At 36.7% G+C, this 27,238-nt stretch overlaps 1 protein-coding gene across 9 annotated transcripts in view; it reads right to left on the minus strand.

Annotated features, from left to right (window-relative positions):
* The window catches only part of UBR3 (ubiquitin protein ligase E3 component n-recognin 3), a 230,802-nt gene that overhangs the window by 123,190 nt on the left and 80,374 nt on the right, over positions 1 to 27,238 (minus strand). For all 9 annotated transcript variants that reach the window (XM_067741589.1, XM_067741584.1, XM_067741585.1 and 6 more), the window contains 9 exons: positions 25,914 to 26,000; positions 15,498 to 15,563; positions 15,320 to 15,409; positions 14,042 to 14,170; positions 13,224 to 13,276; positions 12,990 to 13,123; positions 12,588 to 12,664; positions 10,864 to 11,014; positions 8,373 to 8,469 (listed from right to left, as the gene is read on the minus strand). In XM_067741589.1, coding sequence (XP_067597690.1) covers positions 8,373 to 8,469; positions 10,864 to 11,014; positions 12,588 to 12,664; positions 12,990 to 13,123; positions 13,224 to 13,276; positions 14,042 to 14,170; positions 15,320 to 15,409; positions 15,498 to 15,563; positions 25,914 to 26,000 — 884 coding nt within the window. The remainder of the gene's footprint in view (positions 1 to 8,372; positions 8,470 to 10,863; positions 11,015 to 12,587; positions 12,665 to 12,989; positions 13,124 to 13,223; positions 13,277 to 14,041; positions 14,171 to 15,319; positions 15,410 to 15,497; positions 15,564 to 25,913; positions 26,001 to 27,238) is intronic.

The raw sequence follows: 27,238 nt of genomic DNA on the forward strand, positions 1-27,238 counted from the left end.
TCCAAAGCTGAACCCCAGGAGCTGTGCAAACAAAAGAGAAAGGAAAATTTCTCCCAGCAGCCTCGGGAGCAGCAGATTAAATCTCCACAATCACCTTCAAGTACCCTGCATCTGTGGAATACCTGGATAGAAAACGAATCATCCCAAACTTGAGGCGGTGGAATTTGGGAGCAACTGTAGACTTGGGTTTGCTTTCTGCAGCTAATTTGTTTCTGATTTTATGTTTATCTTAATTTAGTATTTAGGGCTTATTATCACTGGTAGATTTGTTTATTGATTTGGTTGCTCTCTTTTTTTTATATACATATATATAGATAGATAGATATACATTGTTTCCCTTTTCTCTTTTTGTGAGTGTGTATATGTATGCTTCTTTCTGTGACTTTGTCTGTATAGCTTTGCTTTTACCATTTGTCCTAGGGTTCTGTCTACCTGTTATTTTTTTTGTTTGTGTTTTTATTTTTATTTTTTAGTATAGTTTTTAGTGCTTGTTATCATTGGTGGATTTGTTTTTTGGTTTGGTTGCTCTCTTTTTTCTTTCTTTTTTTTTAAAATTACTCTGGTATTTTTTTATTTTTAATCATATATTTTTTTAATAATTTTATTTTTTTTTCTCTTCTTTCTTTTTTTTCCTCCCTTTTCTTCTGAGCCATGCGGCTGACAGGGTCTTGGTGCTCTGGCCAGGTGTCAGGCCTGAGCCTCTAAGGTGAGATAGCCCACTTCAGGACACTGGACCACCAGAGACCTCCCGGCTCCACGTAAATTCAAATGGAGACAGCTCTCCCAGAGATCTCCATCTCAACGCTAAGACCAGCTCCACTTAATGATGAGCAACCTACAGTGCTGGACACCCTATGCCAAACAGCTAGCAAGACAGAAACACAACCCCACCCATCAGCAGAGAGGTTGCCTAAAATCATAATAAGGTCACAGACACCCCAAAACACAACACCAGACACGGTCCTGCCCACCAGAAAGACAAGATCCAGCCTCACACATCAGAACACACACACTAGTCCCCTCCACCAGGAAGCCTACACAACCCACTGAACCAACCTTAGCTACTGGGGGCAGCCACTAAAAACAATGGGAACTACGAACCTGCAGCCTGCAAAAAGGAGACCACCAAACACAGTAAGTTAAGCAAAATGAAAAGACAGAAAAATACACAGCAGATGAAGGAGCAAGGTAAAAACCTATCAGACAAAACGAATGAAGAGGATATAGGCAGTCTACCTGAAAAAGAATTCAGAGTAATGATAGTAAAGATGATCCAAAATCTTGGAAATAGAATGGAGAAAATACAAGAAACGTTTAACAAGGACATAGAAGAACGAAAGAGCAAACAATGATGAACAACACAATAAATGAAATTTAAAATTCTCTAGAAGGAATCAACAGCAGAGTAACTGAGGCAGAAGAACAGATAAGTGACCTGGAGGATAAAATAGTGGAAATAACTACTGCAGAGCAGAATAAAGAATGAAAAGTATTGAGAACAGTCTCAGAGACCTCTGGGACAACAATAAACGCACCAACATTCGAATTATAGGGGTCCCAGAAGTAGAAGAGAAAAATAAAGGGACCGAGAAAATATTTGAAAGATTATAGTTGAAAACTTCCCTAATATGGGAAAGGAAATAGTCAATCAAGTACAGGAAGCACAGAGAGTCCCATACAGGATAAATCCAAGGAGAAACACGCCAAGACACACATTAATCAAACTGTCAAAAATTAAATATAAAGAAAAAATACTAAAAGCAGCAAGGGGAAAACAACAAATAACATACAAGGGAATCCCCATAAGGTTAACAGCTGATCTTTCCGCAGAAATTCTGCAAGCCAGAATGGAGTGGAAGGACATATTTAAAGTGGTGAAAAGGAAAAACCTACAACCAAGATCACTCTACCCAGCAAGGATCTCATTCAGATTTGATGGAGAAATTAAAACCTTTTCAGACAAGCAAAAGCTAAGAGAATTCAGCACCACCAACCCAGTTTTACAACAAATGCTAAATGAACTTCTCTAGGCAGGAAACACAAGAGAAGAGAAAGACCTACAATAACAAAACCAAAACAATTAAAAAAATGGTAATACGAACATACATATCGATAACTACCTTAAATGTAAATGGATTAAATGCTTCAACTAAAAGACACAGACTGGCTGAAGGGATACAAAAACAAGACCTGTATATATGCTGTCTACAAGAGACCCACTTCAGACCTAGGGACACATACACACTGAAAGTGAGTGCATGGAACTAGATATTCCATGCAAATGGAAATCAAAAGAAAGCTGGAGTAGCAATTCTCATATCAGACAAAATAGACTTTAAAATAAAGACTATTCCAAGAGACAAAGAAGGACTCTACATAATGATCAAGGGATCGATCCAAGAAGAAGATATAACAATTGTAAATATCTATGCACCCAACAGAGGAGCACCTCAATACATAAGGCAAATGCTAACAGCCATAAAAGGGGAAATCGACAGTAACACAATCATAGGGGACATTAACACCCCACTTTTACCAATGAACAGATCATCCAAAATGAAAATAAATAAGGAAACATAAGCTTTAAATGATATTTTAAACAAGATGGACTTAATTGATATTTACAGGACATTCCATCCAAAAACAACAGAATACACTTTCTTCTCAAGTGTTCATGGAACATTCTCCAGGATAGACCATATCTTGGGTCACAAATCAAGCCTTGGTAAATTTAAGAAAATTGAAATCATATCAAGTATGTTATCCAAAAACAACACTATGAGACTAGATATCAATTACAGGAAAAAACCTGTAAAAACCACAAACACATGGACACTAAACAATACGCTACTAAATAACCAAGAAATCACTGAAGAAATCAAAGAGGAAATCAAAAAATACCTAGAAACAAATGACAATGAAAACATGACGACCCAAAACTGATGGGATGCAGCAAAAGCAGTTCTAAGAGCAAAGTTTATAGCAATACAATCCTACCTCAAGAAACAAGAAACATCTCGAATAAACAACCTAACCTTACACCTAAAGCAATTAGAGAAAGAACAACAAAAAAACCCAAAAGTTAGCAGAAGGAAAGAAATCATAAAGATCAGATCAGAAATCAATGAAAAAGAAATAAAGGAAACAATAGCAAAGACCAATAAAACTAAAAGCTGGTTCTTTGAGAAGAAAAACAAAATTGATAAATCATTAGCCAGACTCATCAAGAAGAAAAGGGAGAAGATTCAAATCAACAGAATTAGAAATGAAAAAGGAGAAGTAACAACTGACACTACAGAAATACAAAGGATCATGAGAGATTACTACAAGCAACTATATGCCAATAAAATGGACAACCTGGAAGAAATGGACAAATTCTTAGAAAAGCACAACCTTCCGAGACTGAACCAGGAAGATATAGAAAATCTAAACAGACAAATCACAAGCACTGAAATTGAAACTGTGATTAAAAATCTTCCAACAAACAAAAGCCAAAAAACAAAAGAATTCACAGGTGAATTCTATCACACATTTAGGGAAGAACTAACACCTATCCTTCTCAAACTCTTCCAAAATACAGCAAAGGGAGGAACACTCCCAAACTCATTCTACGAGGCCACCATCACCCTGATACCAAAAACAGACAAAGATGTAAAAAAAAAAGAAAACTACAGGCCAATATCACTGACAAACATAGATGCAAAAATCCTCAACAAAATACTAGCAAACAGAATCCAACAGCACGTTAAAAGGATCATACAACATGATCAAGTGGGGTTTATCCCAGGAATGCAAGGGTTCTTCAGTAAACGCAAATCAATCAATGTGATACACCAAATTAACAAACTGGAGGAGAAAAACCGTATGATCATCTCAATAGATGCAGAGAAAGCTTTTGACAAAATTCAACACCCATTTATGATAAAGGCCCTCCAGAAAGTAGGCAGAGAGGTAACTTACCTCAAAGTAATAAAAGGCCATATATGACAAACCCACAGCCAACATCATTCTCAATGGTGAAAAACTGAAACCATTTCCACTTAGACCAGGAACAAGACAAGGTTGCCCACTCTCACCACTATTATTTAACATAGTTTTGGAAGTTTTAGCCACGGCAATCAGAGAAGAAAAAGAAATAAAAGGAATCCAAATCAGAAAAGAAGTAAAGCTGTCACTGTTTGCAGATGACATGATACTATACATAGAAAATCCTAAAGAGGCTACCAGAAAACTACTAGAGCTAATCAATGAATTTGGTAAAGTATCAGGATACAAAATTAATGCACAGAAATCTCTTGCATTCCTATACACTAATGATGAAAAATCTCAAAGAGATATGAAGGAAACACTCCCATTTACCACAGCAACAAAAAGAATAAAATACCTAGGAATAAACCTACGTAAGGAGAAAAATGAACTGAATGCAGAAAACTATAAGACACTGAGGAAATAAATTAAAAGATGATACAAATAGATGGAGAGATATACCATATTCTTGGATTGGAAGAATCAACATTGTGAAAATGACTCTACTGCCCAAAGCAATCTACAGATTCAGTGCAATCCCTATCAAACTGCCAATGGTATTTTTCACAGAACTAGAACAAAAAAATTCACAATTTGTATGGAAACACAAAAGACCCCTAATAGCCAAAGCAATCTTGAGAAAGAAAAACGGAGCTGGAGGAATCAGGCTGCCAGACTTCAGACTATACTACAAAGCTGCAGTAATAAGGACAGTATGGTACCAGCACAAAAACAGAAATATAGATCAATGGAAAAGGACAGAAAGCCCAGAGATAAACCACACACATATGGTCACCTTATTTTTGATAAAGGAGGCAAGAATGTACAATGGAGGAAAGACAGCCTCTTCAATAAGTGGTGCTGGGAAAACTGGACAGCTACACGTAAAGAATGAAATTAGAACACTCCCTAACACCATACACAAAAATAAACTCAAAATGGATTAAAGACCTAAATGTAAGGCCAGAGACCATAAAACTCTTAGAGGAAAACATAGAACACTCTATGACAAATCACAGCAAGAGCCTTCTTGACCCTCCTCCTAGAGAAATGGAAATAAAAACAAAAATAAACAAATGGGACCTAATGAAACTTAAAATCTTTTGCACAGCAAAGGAAACCATAAACAAGATGAAAAGAAAACCCTCAGAATGGGAGAAAATATTTGCAAATCAAGCAACTGACAAAGGATTAATCTCTAAAATTTACAAGCAGCTCATGCAGCTCAATACTGAAAACACAAACAACCCAATCCAAAAATGGGCAGAAGACCTAAATAGACATTTCTCCAAAGAAGATTGCCAACAAACACATGAAAGGATGCTCAACCTCACTAATAATTAGAGAAATGCAAATCAAAACTACAATGAGGTATCACCTCACACCAGTCAGAATGGCCATCATCAATAAGTCTACAAACAATAAATGCTGGAGAGGGTGTGAAGAAAAGGGAACCCTCTTGCACTGTTGGTGGGAATGTAAATTGATACAGCCACTGTGGAGAACAGTATGGAGGGTCCTTAAAATACTAAAAATAGGGCTTCCCTTGTGGCGCAGTGGTTGAGATTCTGCCTGCTGATGCAGGGGACATGGGTTTGTGCCCCGGTCCGGGAAGATCCCACATGCTGTGGAGCGGCTGGGCCCGTGAGTCATGGCTGCTCAGCCTGCACATCTGGAGCCTGTGCTCCACAACGGGAGAGGCCACAACAGTGAGAGGCCCACGTACAGGAAAAAAAAAAAAAAAAAAAAAAAACTAAAAATGGAACTACCATACGACCCAGCAATCCCACTACTGGGTATATACCCTGAGAAAACCATAATTCAAAGAGTCATGTACCACAATGTTCACTGCAGCTCTATTTACAATAGCCAGGACACGGAAGCAACCTAAGTGTCCATCGACAGATGAATGGTTAAAAAAGATGTGGCACATATATACAATGGAATATTACTCAGCCATGAAAAGAAACGAAATTGAGTTATTTGTACTGAGGTGGACCTAGAATCTGTCATACAGAGTGAAGTAAGTCAGAAAGAGAAAAACAAATACCGTTTGCTAACACATATATGGAAACTAAAAAACAAAACAAGAAAACAAAATGGTTTTGAAGAACCTAGGGGGAGGATAGGAATAAAGACGCAGATGTAGAGAATGGACCTGAGAACACGGGGAGGGGGAAGGGTAAGCTGGGACAAAGTGAGAGAGTGGCATGAACATATATACACTACCAAATGTAAAACAGATCGTTAGTAGGAAGCAGCCACATAGCACAGGGAGATCAGCTCGGTGCTTTGTGTCCACCTAGAGGGGTGGGATAGGGAGGGTGGGAGGGAGACGCAAGAGGGAGTGGATATGGGGATATATGTATATGTATAGCTGATTCACTTTGTTATAAAGCAGAAACACACCATTGTAGAGCAGTTATACTGCGATAAAGATGTTAAAAAATAAATAAGATTTTTTTAATGCTAAAAATAAAGACACAATAGCTTTAATTTACCTAATTATTTTTCTCTATAATTTTTCAAAACGCCTTTCTATTACCTTCTTGAAATAAAAAAGGATCACACTAAGTAAATCAGTTTTGCCACTTTTGTTCCTTAAAACTGAAAGAAAATGCAAATGACCAATAGCCAATAAGCCCTACACTTTAGGCTTATTTCCCAGTTGTGTTATATTAAGAACTGAAACAGGCAATTATACAGTCATATAAGTGATATCACATAAAGGAAAAAGATGTTATATTTCATATACAAAATAAATTTCAAAAAAATTTAAGTTTTACATAGAAACAAACACATTCTTCACGGATATATTTATCTTAAATATACAAAATATTGTTGTATTAATATAATATTGCATATAAAATTTCAGAGATTAATTTATAAGAAAATGATTTTAATCTGAAGTTAAAGTGTATTTGTTATTTGTTATTATTCTTTTATTTAAATACAAATTTCTGTAAACAAAGATTTTTAAACTGCCAAAAAACATCACAGCAATTCAGACGTATTTCTAAGAAACTATACAGACATTGTACAGGAACTCAAAAGCCAAATGAGGAGAATGAGATTATGAGAAAAAATAGCAAAATAGGAAAGAGGAAAATTTAATAAAAATAGCTCTACAGATATGGTTTTCATTTTTCAGCATGAACTACTCAAATTTATTTACTCAACAAATATATGCTGAATGCCTTTTTATATGCCAGCACTGAGATAGATTCTGAAGATATAAAAGAGACACAGAGACAAAAATATCTTCCCTCAAGGAACTACGAGTCTAGTAAAAACCTACAAAGCAAACAAATAGTTACAAAGCTACACGAAAAGCATAAAAAGAGGTTGCTAAGAAAGCAGAGAGAGGAGAATCTCAGACTATGTTCCCACGGGTTTTAGAGAAAGGTAGAGAGAGATGCTGAAGTAAGTTTTGTTTTTCGTTTTTGTCTTTTTTGGGGTGGGTGAGGGGAAGGGAGAATATGCTAAACTTCTACACTATAAACTTTCTTCAGAGGTATCTATGATGGTTCTTAAATTCAGCATATATCCATTACTGCAAAGTCTTGGCAAAAAGAAGTTTCAATTACACCCAATATCTGTATTTACACTTTGATGGTTATATGAACAAATATTTTCTCAAGATCAAAGACATTTGTATCATTTTAAACTTGTTTTCAAAATGTTTAACTAAGCACAAATAAACTGAGCACAAGTAAAAGGCGATATCCTATAATGTTCAGCAATAGATTAACTATTTAATGTTTAAAAATAGGAGGAAATAATACATTAAAAAACAGTCTACGACAATAATATATAAAACTGAATTCTCCATTAAAAAGATATCCTTCAAAAATTTTCGGCAATTATCAACATTTTAACTACTTTGTTAAATATTTACAAATAAAATTCATTTTACTTTGGCTGTTTTCCCAGTTGTCAAGAACACAGCAATATTACCACATTTTTTGTACCTACCCATCATCTCTGACATCAGACAATTCTAGTCTCTTAACTTGTGCCTCCTCTACTGCTTTAAAAGTAGGACAACACAAAACCAAGCTTTGAATTCTCCTGGTCAAAGAGCAACTAAATAAGTTTGTTATTTTTTTACATTTATTTGTGATGTTTTATAAAATTTATTTTTATCAGATTAATGTCAGGTTTTTGGATCAAGATCTTGAGAACATAAATCTCAGCCAGATTATTTTTCTAATCTTAAAAAATATTTTCTCCTCTAAAGACTGAGTATATTTTAATGAGAGCTTATCACATTTGTGTTATAACTGAAATTTTTCTCTATAAACACAAGATATCCATTATTTTACTGACTAACATAACGTACTTACAATGCTGTGTATCTGTCCATTGCAGACTGCACGTCTCTACGGTAAACTGTTCGAAGAATGACCATGACGGGGTCAAACTCATGATCCCAGACTTCAGCTATTATTCAAAAGAGAGTAGAAACAAAACACTGACTTCTTAGGAATGAAGTCAATCTCTAATGACTAATTACATTTAAGTATATCTTATATTTAAAAGATGGGAAAGTTTAATTTGATTATATATTTGCCTTAATAAGCTTGATGCAATGACCACTTTTCTAAATCAAAAATTATTTCGTCACTATAATGTTCTCTTAAGTTCAGCAAGAACTAGTGAGCAAGAAGTTTTATAATGTGATAACGCCTCACCATCAAAGTTTAGCTCACTTTTTTTTGTAAAGTGCCAATGAGAAAGTAAGAAACACAATGCATTAACATTTTTGAAAGTATTCGAAGATAAAAATGTGAAAGCTGGATTAAAAAATTAATGAGTCATTGATTTTCAAGAGCTTAGTTTATAAACACTTTTTGGTTTATAAAACATTTGTTCTTTTGCTATAACTGATCTCCTTACCTTCTCCACAATTAGGAACCATTATCCCATGTGTAGTGTATGTACAATTGGTGGTACACAAGATGATTTTAAGTATTAAGTGCACAAAGCTTATGTTAATAGCTATATAATTATATTAACGTGTACTAGAAAATTGCACATTGCAAATAAAACCTGTGATCTCACTAATAATCATGCCTAAGATGAGAATTCTTAACATTTCTTAACATTTGAACCTTAAGCATCTCTCTACACATCTACTATAATTTCAACTTTCTGGCATTAAAAAAAAAATGTTAACAACTGTCCCTATTTCATGTAACAGACCATCTTAAATTATCATAAGTATGATTTAAGATCCTTAAGATAGGCCTTCAAAAAGCCACAGAACCTTTGTTATTAATTCTATTATCTGTTTTTGTCAGAATTATAAAACCATTGAAATGGAAGAAAACTTCAGTGATTAACTAACTGGTCCAGGAGGCTTCAGTGTTCCAAGAAGCTGGATTTCAACAGAGATTTACCAGGGGCCACTTTAGGAGCAAGGAGATGGTAAAACAGATGAGAAGCTATGTCCACTAACCACACTCACTTTAACAAGAGTAGGTTTGCTTTTATTGCTTTTGTATAACAGATTCACTTAAGGCTTAGTTCCCCCAAACTAAAGGCTTATCTTAAACATTTTTTTAAAAAGCTTAAAAAACACTGATCTATTCCAACTCACTCATTCTACAAATAAGAAGTTAAATCCAAAGATAAAACACTGACTTTCTCAATATCGCACAACTGGCTAATACAACTCAGTACTGCATCTGAATATGACACCCAATTTCTTGATTCTAATCTTCAAATGTCCAGTGCTCTGTCTCAGTGTCTCAAACTTAACTGTGTGTGACAATCATCCTTTAGAGCTTGGTAAAAAAGCAGATTTCCAGAATTAATCCCCAGAGATCTGGATAAGAGCAGATTGGGGTTGAGGCATAGGAACGTGTATTTTAATAGGGACCGCGAATGAGTGACACAGATTATGCTCACATCACACTTTATTAATAAGCACTGCATTATACAAGAACATCACTCTACTTCTAAGCTCATCTAAATTTTAGATACAAAGTGTTCTCTACAATAAAGAAATACTGTGCTTTTTCTTTAATGGAATACATTCCAACCAGAGACTCTGGATTGTTCTTGCTACCTTTGTGAACTCTCTGAAAAATCACACATGATAAGGTTTATTTTGGTGTGTTTTACCAAACATGGTACATGCTATTTACAACTACTAAGTGGGCATCAGTTTTTCACTTAGACAATGAGTGCTGAGGGGGGCAAGAAGCATGTAACTGCTACTTCCTTCAAAATTTTAACTTAGATTAATGAAAATGTGAAAGAGAAGAAGAAAAGACCATGAATCAGGATTCCACCTACTTCTGGCTTTTGTCAAGCATGTCATCTACAAATCCAGGGGGAAAACTTCAGAAAACCAACCACTTACAGAAAAGGTTTCTATGTATTTACACAGGTTCAAAATGTATGAGAATGTTATCAGTATTCCACATAGATTTTAACTGTTTCAAGTTAAAATTTGGGTAGTGAGAACTATTTCAAAATCAAATTTAAAGGGCAAGTACATTCAGAATGTTTGTAAGTATATATTTTGCTTCATAATTTCTGGTTCATTTACAGTTCATTCACTTACAAAAATAAACTGGAGTACATATATAAAGTTCCTTTTATAATTTAGAGTCATATAATAAGTCTTATTGTAATATAAACCATAGGTTTGTAAATAAATGGAACCAGTATCACTGTACACCATAAAAGACAAACATACATCTATAAGAAAGTTGAGGGGAAAAACCAAAGCTGAACAAATAAAAGGCAAACATTTTGTTTCAATATACACAATGAAACTTCAGAAAACTGATATTTGAAAAAACACATTTATGTATATAAACATACCTTTAGGAGTATACATGCCTTGTTGCATAGAACCTCCAGGTTCAAAAACAGGAGCCTTAAAATCAGCTACAGCTGATAAAACTGATTCAAAGCTATAACTTCCTGGAATAATGCCACTTTTGGGATTTGGATTTTCTGGAATATGATGTATGTGTCAAGGAAAAAATTAATAACTAAAAGTCAGATACTTAATCTTACCAAGGTATTCTAGTTTCTAACTTCCTTTGCTAAAATATGCAGAGTAATAGGCTGTAATACATAAAGTCGGCCACAAGAGGGCTATATAATACAACAGTTCAATAATAACATTTTATTAACTGTGAATTAAGATAGCTTAATCTAGAAGCCTACTAATAAATTACATGCTGAAGTAGCTCTGAAGTATATTTCCCCCAAAACAAATTAATACAGTTTCAGGAAATGAAAAAAAAAAAACTTTTAAAATTAATCTCCATTTTCATCCTTTTGCAAATAAAGTTGTAATTTCCCTTAGAAAATCAAACACAGTATACTAAAAATCAGCCCAGATTTTTATGAGCAAAGATTATTTTTCCAAAAACACAAAATGTCATCCTCAAAATAAGAAGGAAAAAGATACTAAGCAAATTTTTTAAAAAGAAGAAAACCACAAAGATTCTTTCCTCTTCGTTTCACATTAAAGCTACATAATTCTTCTAAATTCAAAGTTACAGAGAATGTTTTTGCTCTTTTGCAGCACTAATACATAGTATATAATGGCTGAATGAAATCATCAAACAGTATCAAATTGTTGGCTGCTTAAGAAAATCTTCAAGGTTATCAAATAGGCATTTCTAATAGGAGCTATTTCACAAAATTTAGCCAATTATTTCAAACATAATCATAATGTACAAATGAAACTTAGTCAAAAATTCACAAATAAATTTTATCACAAAATAACATGATGATCTTTGTCTAAAATTTTATAAACAATAAATCAAAAAATAATAAAGTATCCATTGTATGCTCAGTCTTATACAGAGAACCATAAATTTTTAAAGTTTGTAGACAACAGTTTTTGCCTTTAAAAACCTCTTGGTTTAAAACTGAATTCTAAGAAAAAAATCCTCAGAATGTTTAAAGCTCTGGTAATAATAATGATAAGATATACCTCTAAATTTTAACCATGAATTCCAGCCTGGCTATAGAGATAAAGTAGACCTAGATGCCTTTCACCAAGTGTCCAGCTCCCTTTCACTATTGCTGTCCTTAAAGGTCAGATCCTGGGGTGCCCAGAGCCACCAGTCCTGATGCCTAACCAAGGTCTAATAAGAGTACCCTGAGGGCTTCCCTGGTGGCGCAGTGGTTGAGAGTCCGCCTGCCGATGCAGGGGACACAGGTTCGTGCCCCAGTCCGGAAAGATCCCACATGCCATGGAGTGGCTGGGCCCGTGAGCTATGGCCGTTGAGCCTGCGCGTCCGGAGCCTGTGCTCCACAACAGGAGAGGCCACAACAGTGAGAGGCCCGCATACCGGGGGAAAAAAAAAAAAAGAGTACCCTGAGAGACGACAGAGGCAAAAAAATCTACCAGTGGTCTTGAACACAGAACTGAACAAACAGTTGGAATTTTTCTCCATATTATTTTTCAACTTCAAAAAAAAACATTTTAATCAAAAAGTGATATATCTCTAATCCATGAATATTACTTACAACTTAGATCCTGCAACTAACAGAAAATTAAACTTTTAAAAGGATATGAGGTCCAGCAATGAACTATGTGTTCTGTCATTCATACACAGCTGGGCTACCATCTCTGCTCTGAGAATCTCATCATCAGACATTCCTAAAATTAAAAATAGAATTAATAAATCTGAATATATATACATTATAAAGAAACAACTTACCACACAATTTATTAAGCATAAATACCAAAAATGAGATGCTTCCAAATTTAAAGAGCAAAGAATACAATGCCCCAATATAACAGCAGTTTAACTACCCTGATATTTGCAGTTCCCTTAAGGGGTTTTTTAAAGGATATTCTAAAAGGAGTGTCAACGGTAATACACCCTTTCCTTTTTTTCCATAAGCCAGTTACTACCACAAGGAGAGGGGAGGAAACGGAGGTTAATAGTTAATACGCAAGTATTTGTATTAGTGCTTTTTACCTAAATGTAAACGAAGACTCAAAAGAATCACAAGAAATGTAAGAGCGCCTTCTAACATGGATCTCTCATGCTCTGCATCAAGTACTGTGTTTTGATGTTGTGAAGCCATTGTCAACAAATCCACTACCTTAAATCTATTAAAAAAATATTTGAGACAGATTTTTTAAAGTTAAAACAAAATTAGTTTAAATTCCAAATACTTCCTAATACCTGTCTTAATAAAATTATGCTTACCTTTCAAAGACAGATGAAATAAAATAATCTGGATCAAGTCTAGATGCACAAACCTTTAAAAGACAAAAAATAAAACCCACAATCTTTATTTCTCAATATTCAGTTTTACTTCTTTCTTTCTTTTTCCAGCCACGCCACGCGGCTTGCAGGATCTTAGTCCCCCAACCAGGGATTGAACCCGGGCCACAGCAGGGAAAGCACCAAGTCTTAACCACTGGACTGCCAGGGGTTTCCCCAGTTTTACTTCTTGTGTTAATCATGTTTTTTATTTTCTGTATCTTCTGATGTTGTGGCATCTAGGGGGGCCCTACAGACCATCAGAAAAACTACCCTTCTAAAGGCTAGCTAATTCCAAAAGATAGTAAACAGCTTACCTGGGAGCAAGTCTCTCATATGCAAGTCCCTCATGCCCTTTATTTAACTCACATACCAAGCCAATATTCCCCCTGGCCCCCTGCCCAAGGCAGGTACCAGATAGCCTTTATGCCCCAGAGCCCACCAAAATTATTCAAACTAGCCAATCCTAAACTACTTCCCCTGCCCTGCCTTGTCGTTCCTATGGAAACCCCAATAAAGCTTCTGGTCTAGGATTTCCCCTCACTCCTCCTTCTGCCTCCTGACCAAAATCTAACGCTTCCCCTCTGGTCCTGCGTAGTGTGGCATGCCCCCTTCCTTTGGAAATTATAAGTAATAAAATTCTTCTTTCAATAGCACTGACCTCTCCATGTCATCATTTAGTCACCTCTATAAATTAAAATCCCACAGGTACAAATGAGATACTTCTAAAGTACAACATCTGCATCATCAAGTTGGCTTACCTGTAATAGGTAAATGTCAGGATCAATCATGGAATTACAGAAATGAGACTGGACATAGGTCATGGCTTGTCCTTTGATTTGCAGACCATTTCTTACCCACATATTGCTATGGATTTCGGCAAGACTTGCCTAGTAAAACAAAAATTAAGTAAATTGGACAAAGAAGTCATCTAAAGTCAACCTTTATAAAATCATGTTACAATAAACAATCATTTCAAAATATTTTATAACTTAATCACAGCATAAGCCTGACATTCTGTCCAATGTTTAAGATATTCAATTCAAATATATAATTTTAAATTTTATGATGATCATTATATTTTATACAGTCCCTTCTTCTGGAGTTTATACATGAGTTAGTTTTCCATGATGACTCCTGGATACATTTATAACAATATTCACTGAAATCTTTAATGAGGAATCACTGACGATTAGAGTTAACTTTTTCCTCTTCAAAAAAAAAAAAAAACCATACATAATGCTTAAAGAAACACAGGAACAAGCATCAAACAAGCTAACTGTTCACTGTTCAACATCAATGAATATAATCTATGACTTTAATTCACCCTAACTCAACCTTCAATCTAGTCATTTTCTAAAATTTGGCAAGAGCAGATCAGATTAGAATAAATTTTCTTACTATATTAATATTTAATTCTTCATGTATTTATGTCCTGTATCAACTAAAACTAAGCACAGTCATAACTTCATCTCTTATTTGTTCCTAACTCCCAGAGGTAAAGTTCAATAATGGTTAACAAATCTAAAATTTCCAGGAAAAATAAAACTGAAGTGCAAATCCCTCTAATGTATATAAAAGGTGGTCCACAAAATCACAGTGTTAGAAATGAAAGAAACCACAGTGCCTATGTAGGCTAATTCTTCTCTCTTTTCTCTCCTCTCACTTTATAGATGGGGAAACTAAGAATCAAGTAGGTAAATCACTCCAAACAACATAGATAATAAAATAGTGGTGGCACCAAGGCTAGAATTTGCTGGGTCTCCTGACTCCCAAAACAGTGCTGTAGTATGTTAAACCCCCCATAAGTAAATATAGTGAAAAGAATTCCTGGGGAAATTATAACTAAATGTAAATCTCATTAAAAAAAAAAAAAACAAAGAAAAACAAAATATAATCTGGCAAAAATACAAAAACTAATTTTTTTTTAAATTTCAAACATTTTGGCTATAATAACAATGATAAAGGCATACAAATAAAATAAAGGAAGAATCACTTAACCAAGGAATTCAAAACCTTTTAAAAGCCTGAAAACATACCTGAATTTGGAGTGGATGAATCATTAGTTTCATTAACATTTCCTGATCTGGTAAAACAGAATCCAAATCTAGTTCTTGACATTTCACAGCCTAAAAATTATGATAAAAAATGTTACTAATTCAATACATAATTCCCAATATTCAAAAAACAAACAAAGTTGTTTAATGACACTCTTACCTTACTCAGAAACATAGCATAATAACGATGTAGTGGCAGATGAAAAGTGACTTGGTTAGGTGCTGGCTGGAAATAAACAAACAAAATCCACAAATCAAAGAATCCTTTACCGAATTCAAAGAAGGTTTTAAAATGCTAAAACCACACTTTCACCTTGATTTATTCCCCTATACTTTCTAATAAAAAAGTACAATTTTAAGGGCTTCCCTGGTGGCGCAGTGGTTGAGAGTCCACCTGCTGATGCAGGGGACACGGGTTCGTGCCCCGGTCTGGGAAGATCCCACATGCCGCGGAGCGGCTAGGTCTGTGACATATGGCCGCTGAGCCTGCGCGTCCGGAGCCTGTGCTCCGCAACGGGAGAGGCCACAACAGTAAGAGGTCCGCGTACCGCAAAAAAAAAAAAAAAAAGTACAATTTTAGAAGTTACAGCCTTAAAAACCCACTGTAGATAAAATTATTCCATTTTAAATGTAAGTTACTTAAAGGCAGAAACGGTATACTCCTCAACGTTGAATCCTCTGAAGCATCTAGCCCAGAGCAAGGGACGGAATAGATTTCCCTTTACAGTAGGCCATTTGGGAATCTTCAAATGCATGCATACCAAACATGACGATAGTAACAAGAACAATAATTACAGTTAACATTCACCGAGCACTTACTATGTGCCGGTCACTGTGCTAATAAGCACTTTATTCAGATTTAATTTAATCCTAGGGGAACCCAACGGGGTAGAAACTGAATATTCCATTTTATAAATAGGGAAATTCAAGTTTATAAAACTTAAGTAACTTCCTAAAGTTAACAAGTAGTGAACTGAAAAGCTAGCCTGAACTCCGCTGTTATATTCAGAACGGTAAGAGGCTCTGACTACAGCCCTAAACTGCGGTGCAGTTAAAAGGCTTACCTAGTTGGGTGAGATGCTCCCCATATCAGTGGTGAACACACAGTTTCTGTAGGAAAGCTTAGTACAGTATATATCAAAGACCTTTGGTATCCTTGTGAATATTATAAAAACTGTATTTTAAATCTGTGACTCCCATGGGTCACGCTATCACTACAGGGAAAAAGTACAACACAGTTGTCCTTCTCAAACAGACAAGAAAAATTAAAAGGTATTATTTGTTTTTAATGCTTCTATAAGTTTTTAGTAAAGATTTCTCCTGTTAAAAAGTTTTACCCCAAACACTCAAATACCAGTATAGAGTTATAAAGATGTGCAATATGTCCCCATCCCTGAAACAGTTTTTTCCAAAACCGATATGAGAAAAAGATCTTCCTCAACATGTGAATAAATGTCTAAAGAAAGTTGTTCTAATAAATAAACGTTTGGCTTCCATAAAAAGGAAGGAATTTCTGACACATGCTGCAATATGGATGAACCTTCAAGACATTATGCTAAGTGAAATACGCCAGTCACAAAAATAGATATACTGTATGATTCCACTTATATGAGGTACTTACAGTACCTTATAGAGACACGAAGTATAATGATGTTGTCAGAGGCTGGGGGGAAGGGAAAATGGGGAGTTTATTGGGTATAGAGTTTCAGTTTTGCAAAACAAAAAGTTCTGGAGGTTGGGTGCACAACAATGTGAATATACTACTGAACTGTATACTTTTAAAAAGGTTAATAAGATGGTAAATTTTATTTTATGTGCATTTTACCACAATCAAAAATAAAATAAGTTTGCCATCCATTACTATAATCATTTTAGTAACATAAACTATACTAACTAGCTAAATCAGAATCTCCTTCCATTTCTTTTGAAGGCAGGCATCAAGAACAGTGGTTAAGAGCAGACTCTTAAAAGCTGGATTTGTAGGAGTTCAAATCCTGATTCTGCCACCTACAGCTGTAAAACTGTGAGCAAGTTACTTAACTTCTCTGTGTCTAAGTTGCCTGACCTGTAAAGTGGAGATAATAAGCAGTTGGATGGCTGTGAGGATCAAGTAAGAGAACATAGTACCCAACACACATTTCTATTAATTACTAAGCCATAGACTCTATCTTGTCTTTTAAGGCTTGAGCATATGCTAAACACACATTCTTCTACAGTGTTATATTCCATAATCCCCTCTTGTCCAACGTCACAAATTAGTCACTTGAAAAACTCTTCTTCCACTCCTTCCATATATACTGAGGTGGTCCTCAGATTCCATTCTTAGCTTTCTACTCTTCTCATTCTAGGTGACTTTATCCAGTTCATAGCTTCAATTCCCCACCCAAGATGACTCCCAAATCTCAGCAGAAATCTCACTCCTGAACTCCAAACCCTACATTCAAGTGTTTAAGTCCCGTGGGGACCACAAATACACTGTGTCCAAACCAAACTCAGCATCTCTGCCCTAAAACTCAATCCTCCTCAATGTTTCTTCTCCAAATTCCCAGTAATACAAATCAGAAATGTAGACTCCTTCCTTCTCTCAAAACTCCTACCTTTCATAAAGCACCAAAGTGTGTCTGATTTTCTAAATACCTCTTAACTTTACTTCCTCCTCTCTTTCCACACTGCCCCTAACTAACCTTAGCTCAGGCCCTCAACATTTAGTGCCTAGATTTCAGTGCTAGCCTTTGCTTCTATTCTTACCCTCTGTAAGAAACTTTCTGTGGTATCTGCCTAGCTCACTACCTTCCCCATTTCTCAGAATGTCCCTTCCTACACCACCTTCCAAATGCACACACACAGGGACTGGAGCCTGACAGTCAAGGTACAGTAGCCACATCTGACTGGATCAGGGCAGGAGATACCTAACCCATCGTGGGCAATGAGGTTCTCTCTTCACTTGAAAACTGAACTAGATTTAAAGACATCTGCAGAGTCTTGGAGTATGGCTGAAACTGCAATATTAGGCAACTGTAGGAAGGTAATATTTAACCACATAGGCAAAAAAGCACAGAAAACCAATCTACAGAAAGGGAAGAAAAAATGAGGCAGAAAGGCCAAAGCAAAAGCAAGAGACAGGAGTTCCTGTTCAGCTTTCCACTCAGTTCCTGAAGTCCAGGTGCCATAAGATCCCTGAAAGATCTCTCTGTACTCATAATAAATTATTCCTCCTTTAAATTAGGCTGCCTCAAAAATGTTTTTTTCCTTGTATTCAAAAGAACCTAAATTAGTACATCTATTTAAACCTTGATATATTGCCAGGAGGTGGTCTTACCAAAATATTAATTTAACCTTGTACTTCTCCATTCATCATCTTTTAATGGCTCCCTATAGTTTTAACTTCCTTTAACCTTCTGACTCTTGAGAGACAGGACATACCTCTCCAGCCCATCTCCTGTCATATAAACTCATGTACCATAGGTAGTGCCTTTGTATATGCCTTTCCCTCTGCCTCACATACTATACATCCTTGCTCCCACTGGATTAACATACCTTTAAGACTTTGCTGAAGTGACATTTCTGCTAGGAAGCTTTTCCTGAGTCCCTCAGGGTAAATCAGATGCTCCACTCTACTCTCCTCCATAGCACCCTGGTCACAACTTTACAGAAGCCCTCTGATCAAATTAGCCATTTATTTGTCTTCCATTTCCTTAAATTAGGCACCATTTCATCACTGTATCCCCAGTGTTTAGAACACAGTAAACATTCGATAAATATTTGCTGGATGAACACATGTTCTACTTCCATCTTATAAGAGATGACTCTAAACAAACCACTCTGCTATATACTCATATATGTTGCTATATACTCATAAATGTTGCTCTGCTACATACTCATAAATGATATTCAGTATTTGAGGATTCTTAAATGGCCTGTACTTTGGGAAAATTTATTCCATCCTGTGTTTCTAAGTGACTGATTGACTTGGCTTAATCCAGTTCAAAAAAATATTATTTGCTTATTCTGTGCTGGATTACTGCAATAACTTCTGACCTCCACTCTCAAGGCTGAAAGAAGAACAAATATTTATCACACATGAAATATGTGCCTCTTAGTCAATCCTCATTGGCTAATATTATTATCTTAAATAAACAGATGAGAAGATGGACTCGGCAATGCTTTAAAAAAAAACCAAAAACTGTCCAAGACCAAGATCACATAGTGTCCACTCAGGTATGCCTGACTCTAAAACTCCTTCCACTGCCAAAGCCAGTACAGTTGAAATATGACCAGACAAGAAGTTGAGAGACATGGGATCTGGACCCAGAAATACCAGGAGTTTGCTATACAACTAGAGGCAAGTCATTTAATATCTCTGCATCTCCATTTTACATCTGAAAAAAAGGGAGTGACAATAACATCTTCCCTACTTCACAGGGTTGTTTTGAGAAACAAATATATCAAAGCACTTTAAGAAAGAAGAAACTTTTAAACATCGTGAAAGATATATTGGTTGATTCCTTAAATTCTATACTTATTTTCTTTTCTATTAAAAATCTATATAAATTTTTGCAACATTCGGGACTTCCCTGGCAGTCCAGTGGTTAAGCCTCCACGCTCACAATGCAGGGGGCCCAGGTTTGATTCCTGGTCAGGGAACTAGATCCCACATGCCACAACTAAAGATCCCACATGTCACGACGAAGATCCCACATGATGCAACTAAGACCCAGTGCAGCCAAATATATAAATAAATATTTTTTAAAATTTTGTTTACAACATTCAATATCTTCCTAAAATATTTCTGTGTAAAAAACAAATATACTGGGGCTTCCCTGGTGGCACAGTGGTTAAGAATCCGCCTGCCAGGCTCCCTGACTTCAGACTATACTACAAAGCTACAGTAATCAAGACAATACGGTACTGGCACAAAAACAGAAATATAGATCAACTGAACAGGATAGAAAGCCCAGAGCTAAATCCACGCACATATGGTCACCTTATCTTTGATAAAGGAGGTAGGAAGGTACAGTGGAGAAAGGACAGCCTCTTCAATAAGTGGTGCTGGGAAAACTGGACAGGTACATGTAAAAGTGTGAGATTAGATCACTCCCTAACACCATACACAAAAATAAGCTCAAAATGGATTAAAGACCTAAATGTAAGGCCAGAAACTATCAAACTCTTAGAGGAAAACATAGGCAGAACACTCTACGACATAAATCACAGCACGATCCTTTTTGACCCACCTCCTAGAGGAATGGAAATAAAAACAAAAATAAACAAATGGGACCTAATGAAACTTAAAAGCTTTTGCATAGCAAAGGAAACCATAAACAAGACCAAAAGACAACCCTCAGAATGGGAGAAAATATTTGCAAATGAAGCAACTGACAAAGGATTCATCTCCAAAATTTACAACCAGCTCATGCAGCTCAATAACAAAAAAACAAACAACACAATCCAAAAATGGGCAGAAGACCTAAATAGACATTTCTCCAAAGAATATATACAGACTGCCAACAAACACATGAAAGAATGCTCAACATCATTAATCATTAGAGAAATGCAAATCAAAACTACAATGAGGGCTTCCCTGGTGGCGCAGTGGTTGAGAGTCCGCCTGCCGATGCAGGGGACGCGGGTTTGTGCCGTGAGCTGTGGCCACTGGGCCTGCGCGTCCGGAGCCTGTGCTCCGCAACAGGAGAGGCTGCCAGTGAGAGGCCCACGTACCGCAAAAAAGAAAAAAAAAAAAATTACAATGAGATATCATCTCACACCAGTCAGAATGGCCATCATCAAAAAATCTAGAAACAATAAATGCTGGAGAGGGTGTGGAAAAAAGAGAACACTCTTGCACTGCTGGTGGGAATGTGAATTGGCACAGCCACTATGGAGAAGAGTATGCAGGTTCCTTAAAAACCTACAAATAGAACTACCATATGACCCAGCAATCCCACTACTGGGCATATACCCTAAGAAAACCATAATTCAGAAAGAGTCATGTACCAAAATGTTCATTGCAGCTCTATTTACAATAGCCAGGAGATGGAAACAACCTAAGTGTCCATCATCGGATGAATGGATAAAGAAGATGTGACACATATATACAATGGAATATTACTCATCCATAAAAAGAAATGAAATTGAGCTATTTGTAATGAGGTGAATGGACCTAGAGTCTGTCATACAGAGTGAAGTAAGTCAGAAAGAGAAAGACAAATACCGTATGCTAATACATATATATGGAATTTAAGAAAAAAAAATGTCATGAAGAACCTAGGGGTAAGACAGGAATAAAGACACAGACCTACTAGAGAATGGACTTGAGGATATGGGGAGGGGGAAGGGTAAGCTGTGACAAAGCGAGAGAGTGGCATGGACATATATACACTACCAAACGTAAAATAGATAGCTAGTGGGAAGCAGCCGCATAGCACAGGGAGATCAGCTTGGTGCTTTGTGACTACCTAGAGGGGTGGGATAGGGAGGGTGGGAGGGAGGGAGACACAAGAGGAAAGAGATATGGGAACATGTGTATATGTATAACTGATTCACTTTGTTATAAAGCAGAAACTAACACACCATTGTGAAGCAATTATACTCCAATAAAGATGTAAAAAAAAAAAAAAAAAAGAATCCGCCTGCCAATGCAGAGGACACGGGTTCAAGCCCTGGTCCGGGAAGATCCCACATGCCGTGGAACAACTAAGCCCGTGCGCCACAACTACTAAGCCTGCGTTCTAGCGCCCACGAGCCACAACTACTGAGCCCACACACCAGAACTACAGAAGCCCATACACCTAGAGCCCGTGCTCCGCAATGAGAGAAGCCACCTCAATGAGAAGCCCGTGCAACACAATGAAGAGTAGCCCCCGCTCACCACAACCAGAGAAAGCCTGCGCGCAGCAACGAAGACCCAACACAGCCAAAAATAAATAAATTAATTAATTAAAAAATATATGTGTGTATATATATACACACACACATTATTTCCTTGAATTAAGCTGCTCTGTATACCATACTTGATTCTAACTATCCGTAAATCCACCCCAAGTTCAACCGTGGATTAATTTCATGTCAAATACTACCTACCTTCTGTGTGTAATGATAATTTTCCCCTAGTTCAATCTTCCTGTTGTCTTAGTGATGCCACCATTTCAACAATAACTCCTAAAGTTTCAAATACTAATGAGAATTGGACTGAGAGAAGCTCCAGCTGAAGCCCCAGCTGACGGACTAATCCTTGACAGGGTGAAGAAATAGTGAAGCAGGTTAAAAGCAGGATGGAGCTCTGTGGAGAATTGAGAATGTTTTCTTTAAAGACTGACTCATTACCATTTATATAAATAAAGCTTAAGCTTAAGTACCAACATTTAGACAAGATAAGAATCGGTGATTTGGTGGAGGCAGAATCAGAATCCAAATGGACACAATGGCCAGGTTGAAGGCTAAAGGCAGGCACAAATATTGGAGGAGGAGTCATCAGGGATGGAAGATAAATTAGTTTGAGGCAGGAAGGATGAGAGTTAAAGACAGTAGGAGGCTCTTCCCTTCATAAATAATTCAGTCCTAAAGCCACTGCGGGGGAGGTGTTAAGAGGCAAAATAAACCAAAATAGGCATCTATAGGTGAGGAGCCTGAAAAGGGATATCAGTGCCCAGGGTGAGGAGGACAACTGTGTGTGCTGGGGCGGGGTGGGGGGAGATGTCAGTGGTTTTCCAGGGTGAAGAGCATCTACAAAGAAGTGGGCTGTGGCCCGGCATACGGAGTCAGGGCATCCACACAGCAGGGCAGCCCAGTATACCATGTCAGAGCCAATCAGGGTGAGGAGAGTGGGGACTGACCAGGGATGAGAAGCCAGAACCTGATAGAGGTAAAGAGGGCAATGACACAGGGCGCCAGCCTGGAATAAGGAATCAAAATTCAAGCAAGGTGAGGAGATTACCCACGGGTGGAAAGGACCCAGTATGGGGCATCAGAGCCAAAGCAGGATGAGGAGGGCAGCCAGAATGAAGACATGCCTGGTGTGGGAATTCAAAGCACACATAGGGCGAGAAGGATTCTTCACAGAAGGGTAGTCCAAGGTGGGGAGTTGGAGCCCAAGTGGGATGAGGAGGGTGTCCATATGTAGGGCAGGGTGGGGGACAGAATGCAGGGAGAAGAGGGCATCCATGCAGGGGAAAGGGAGGTAATTGGTATGAGAAATTGGTTCTATATAAGAGGATTGGTCAAAGAAATAAATATATTAAGGATAATGGACGCCAGGTTTCTCACTGTTAGAGAAAACTAGAATAAGTCCTGTGCTATACTGGAATATAAAGTATCAGTTTGAACTCACAGCTTTCAATATATATAATAGAGAAATAAATACAGATGCAGATATGTACATCTATATACATAAATGCATACATATATTCTGAACCTCTGTTCACTGAGAAGGCCTGGGAGCAGTTAATACCTCGATAGCAGTGAGCCCACCAAGCATCCAGATCCCGCTTTCTCAATACTGTTCTCTACTAAAAGTAACAAAAGATCCTTAAAAAAATGACTGATTCCAGGGGTAGAATAGGGAAAATATAAGGTGAGCCTGAAACATCTTGTTGAGTCACTAAGAAGAGAAGCGCTCAAAGAATAACGGGACAAGTCAAAAGGACACAGAAACCTGCTTGAAGGGGCTCTCACTGGCCACATCTGAAACAATTTGAGCATCAAATAATAGTAGTGTTGGATTATAACCCAGTGAATAAAAGAAACTATGAATCTCCACAGCAGAAAATTAGTGAATGAACTAAAAATTAGATGAGAAAACAGATGTATTTAAATAGCTTTAAAGCAAGTCCTCACAAAATACTTTATTAATTACGATGAGAAAAAGGGTAACTTTATGGTGAAGAAGTCTGGCTGGTACCACCCTAATCAAATGAACAAAGAGATCACCAGTAAGAGGACAAACAAAGATCATAAACCACTAAAGAGGGTGCAATGAAAAGACTGCAACATCACTTCTGTAATATTCCTGCAAAAGATGCATAATCTGAACCTACTCATAAGAAAACCCAAATTGAGGGGTGTTCTACAAAAATAACTGAGCTGTATTCTTCACAACGTTATTGCCCTGAAAGGCAAAGAATGAGAAATCATTCCAGGAGACTAGAGACATGATAACTAAATGCAACATGTGACTCTAAATAGGATCCTTTTGCTATAAAGGGCAATCAATGGACAATTTGTAAAACATGAATGAGTTCTAAGATTTGCATAGTAATAGTACAATAAAGTTAATTCCGTAATTTTTATGGTTGTCTCTGTTTATATGAGAGAGAGAATGTCCTGGCTTATAGGAAATGGATACTAAAGTATTTGGGAGTTATGGGCATCAAGTTAACATGTTAACTCTCAAATAGTTCAAGAGAAAGTTCTTTGTACTCCACTTCCAACTTTTCAATAAGTTTATGATTGTGTAAAAGAAAAATTTTTTAAGGAAAAGAAATAAATAAAAGCCCCTCCTCTCCACGCCCCGGCCTAAGACACCAGGAGTTGCATCTGCCCAGAGTTCAGAAATCAGATAAGGAGTGCTCCTCCTTCCACATCTGGCAAATTTTTACCCCACTTCGTAAGAGGAATAAAAGGGGCTTCTGATAGGAAACTTGGCTGACTAATTAACAGCAAGCCCTTATTTAATTCTTCTCAGTTCATTATCAACAACAATCATCCTTACTCAGCCATAAAAGGAAACGAAACTGAGTTACTGTGGATGGACCTAGAGTCTGTCATATAGACTGAAGTAAGTCAGAAAGAGGAAAACAAATACCATATGCTAACACATATAAATGGAATCTAAAAAAAAAAAAAAAAGGTTCTGAAGAACCTAGGGGTAGGACAGGAATAAAGACGCAGACATAGAGAATGGACTTGAGGACACAGGGAGGGGGAAGGATAAGCTGGGACGAAGTGAGAGAGTGGCATGGACATATATACACTACCAAATGTAAAACAGATAGCTAGTGGGAAGCAGCCCTATAGCACAGGGAGATCAGCTCGGTGCTTTGTGACCACCTACAGGGGTGGGATAGGGAGGGTGGGAGGGAGACGCAAGAGGGAGGGGATATAGGGATATATGTATATGTATAGCCGATTTACTTTGTTATACAGCAGAAACTAACACACCATTGTAAAGCAATTATACTCCAATAAAGATGTTAAAAAAAAATCATCTTTATTCATGCCCAGAGGAGAACACTGACCAATTAATAAAGTTGTGATACCCTTTCCATCAATCTCCCCTATTCTGTTCACATTTGCACTTTCACTTTTATCTCTCTGAATGAAGTCCTGAGAAATATACATTTAATAACATTAAAAAAATTATGCCCTTCTCTAGGAAATAAGCAAATACAGTTAATGCACTGTAGAATCTCCTAAGTGTCAAACAACTGGTCTCTTACTTCTCCTTTTTTAAAGCCTAGTGATTTTATGTTTATTCCAACACCTTTCCCTTATCCCATGAAAAGATATTCAATATTTTCAATGTTAAATGAGATCTAACACTTTTCTTAAATGCTTTTACATATATCAAAAACATACATACCTCATCTACGAAGTTAATAGCATCAAACCAGTCTTGAAGAGCTTCAAGGCAGTATCTCACAACATTTCGGGTATATTCTTGAGTTTCCTAAAATAATAACTTATATAAATTTACAGTATATAAACACGTATATGTTCAACTTCAAAGTATATGCAATATATAAAAAGTTATGTGCATTGTATATATAATGGTAAAATATACATATTTTCAAAATAACCACATTTGTCATTTCAAGGAATCATCCTTTCACAAACTAACAGTAACAACTAGAGACAGTTATGAAAATGAACTAACCTGAAATGAGTCAAAGGTGAAATAAATTTATGTGATGTAAATTGGGTTCCACATGGCCACTGAGCCTGCGCATCCGGAGCCTGTGCTCCACAATGGGAGAGGCCACAGCGGTGAGAGGCCTGGTACCGCAAAACAAAAAAAAAACTACAAGCCTCACATCCATATCTAAAAATAGCATCTCTAGGGACTTCCCTGGTGGTCCAGCAGTTAAGACTCTGTGCTTTCACTGCCAAGGGTGTGGATTTGATCCCTAGTGGGGAAACTAAGATCCTGCAAGCCAAGGGATGTGGCCCAAAATTAATTAGTTAATTAATTAATATAGCATCTCTTATAAAGTAGATATTATCATCCCTTTCTTTCAGAGATTTACTTCTCCTTCACCCAGCTCAGTCTCCATACCCTGTTAATTCTTCCTCAATACTGTCATGTAGGTTCACTTCCATTTCCTCCTATTTCTGATATCATTCAGACAAAATATCACTTAACTAGTTTCCCTGCCAACAGTCTCACCCTGTTTTAATCTATCCTATATGAGATTTATCCTTCTCAAAATATTATTTTATACATTCTGTTCCCTATCTCTTACTTTAAAAAATGTAATGACACTTTAAGTTACCATAAATAATGTGTCATAACCAAACTAAAGTTGCAGATAATTCATGTATAAAGAAACATTTAAAACCAAATGTTTTCCTATTTAATCAAAGGTTTGAGTAAAGGGACACCACCATATCCTCTTTACACAAGTGTAAACTGATAAACTCTTCTGGAGAACAATTTGAAAAGTAGGTGTATCAAGAGTCTTCAAAAAGGTGACCAATTAACTCCATTCCTAAATACAGCATACTTAATAATCATGTTCAGATCATCTCTGCCACCTCCCCATCGCTATCATACCCACCCCCAAAAATTCAGTATGCATGACTTCCTAGTTTTATGACCTTGAGGAAATTACTTGAATTTTATGAGTTTCAGTCTCTCCATACGTAAAAATGGGCATAATACTACCTACCTCCTAGTACTGTTATGAA

Source organism: Pseudorca crassidens, chromosome 6 (genome assembly GCF_039906515.1).
Source record: "Pseudorca crassidens isolate mPseCra1 chromosome 6, mPseCra1.hap1, whole genome shotgun sequence".
Taxonomy (NCBI): Eukaryota; Metazoa; Chordata; class Mammalia; order Artiodactyla; family Delphinidae; genus Pseudorca; species Pseudorca crassidens.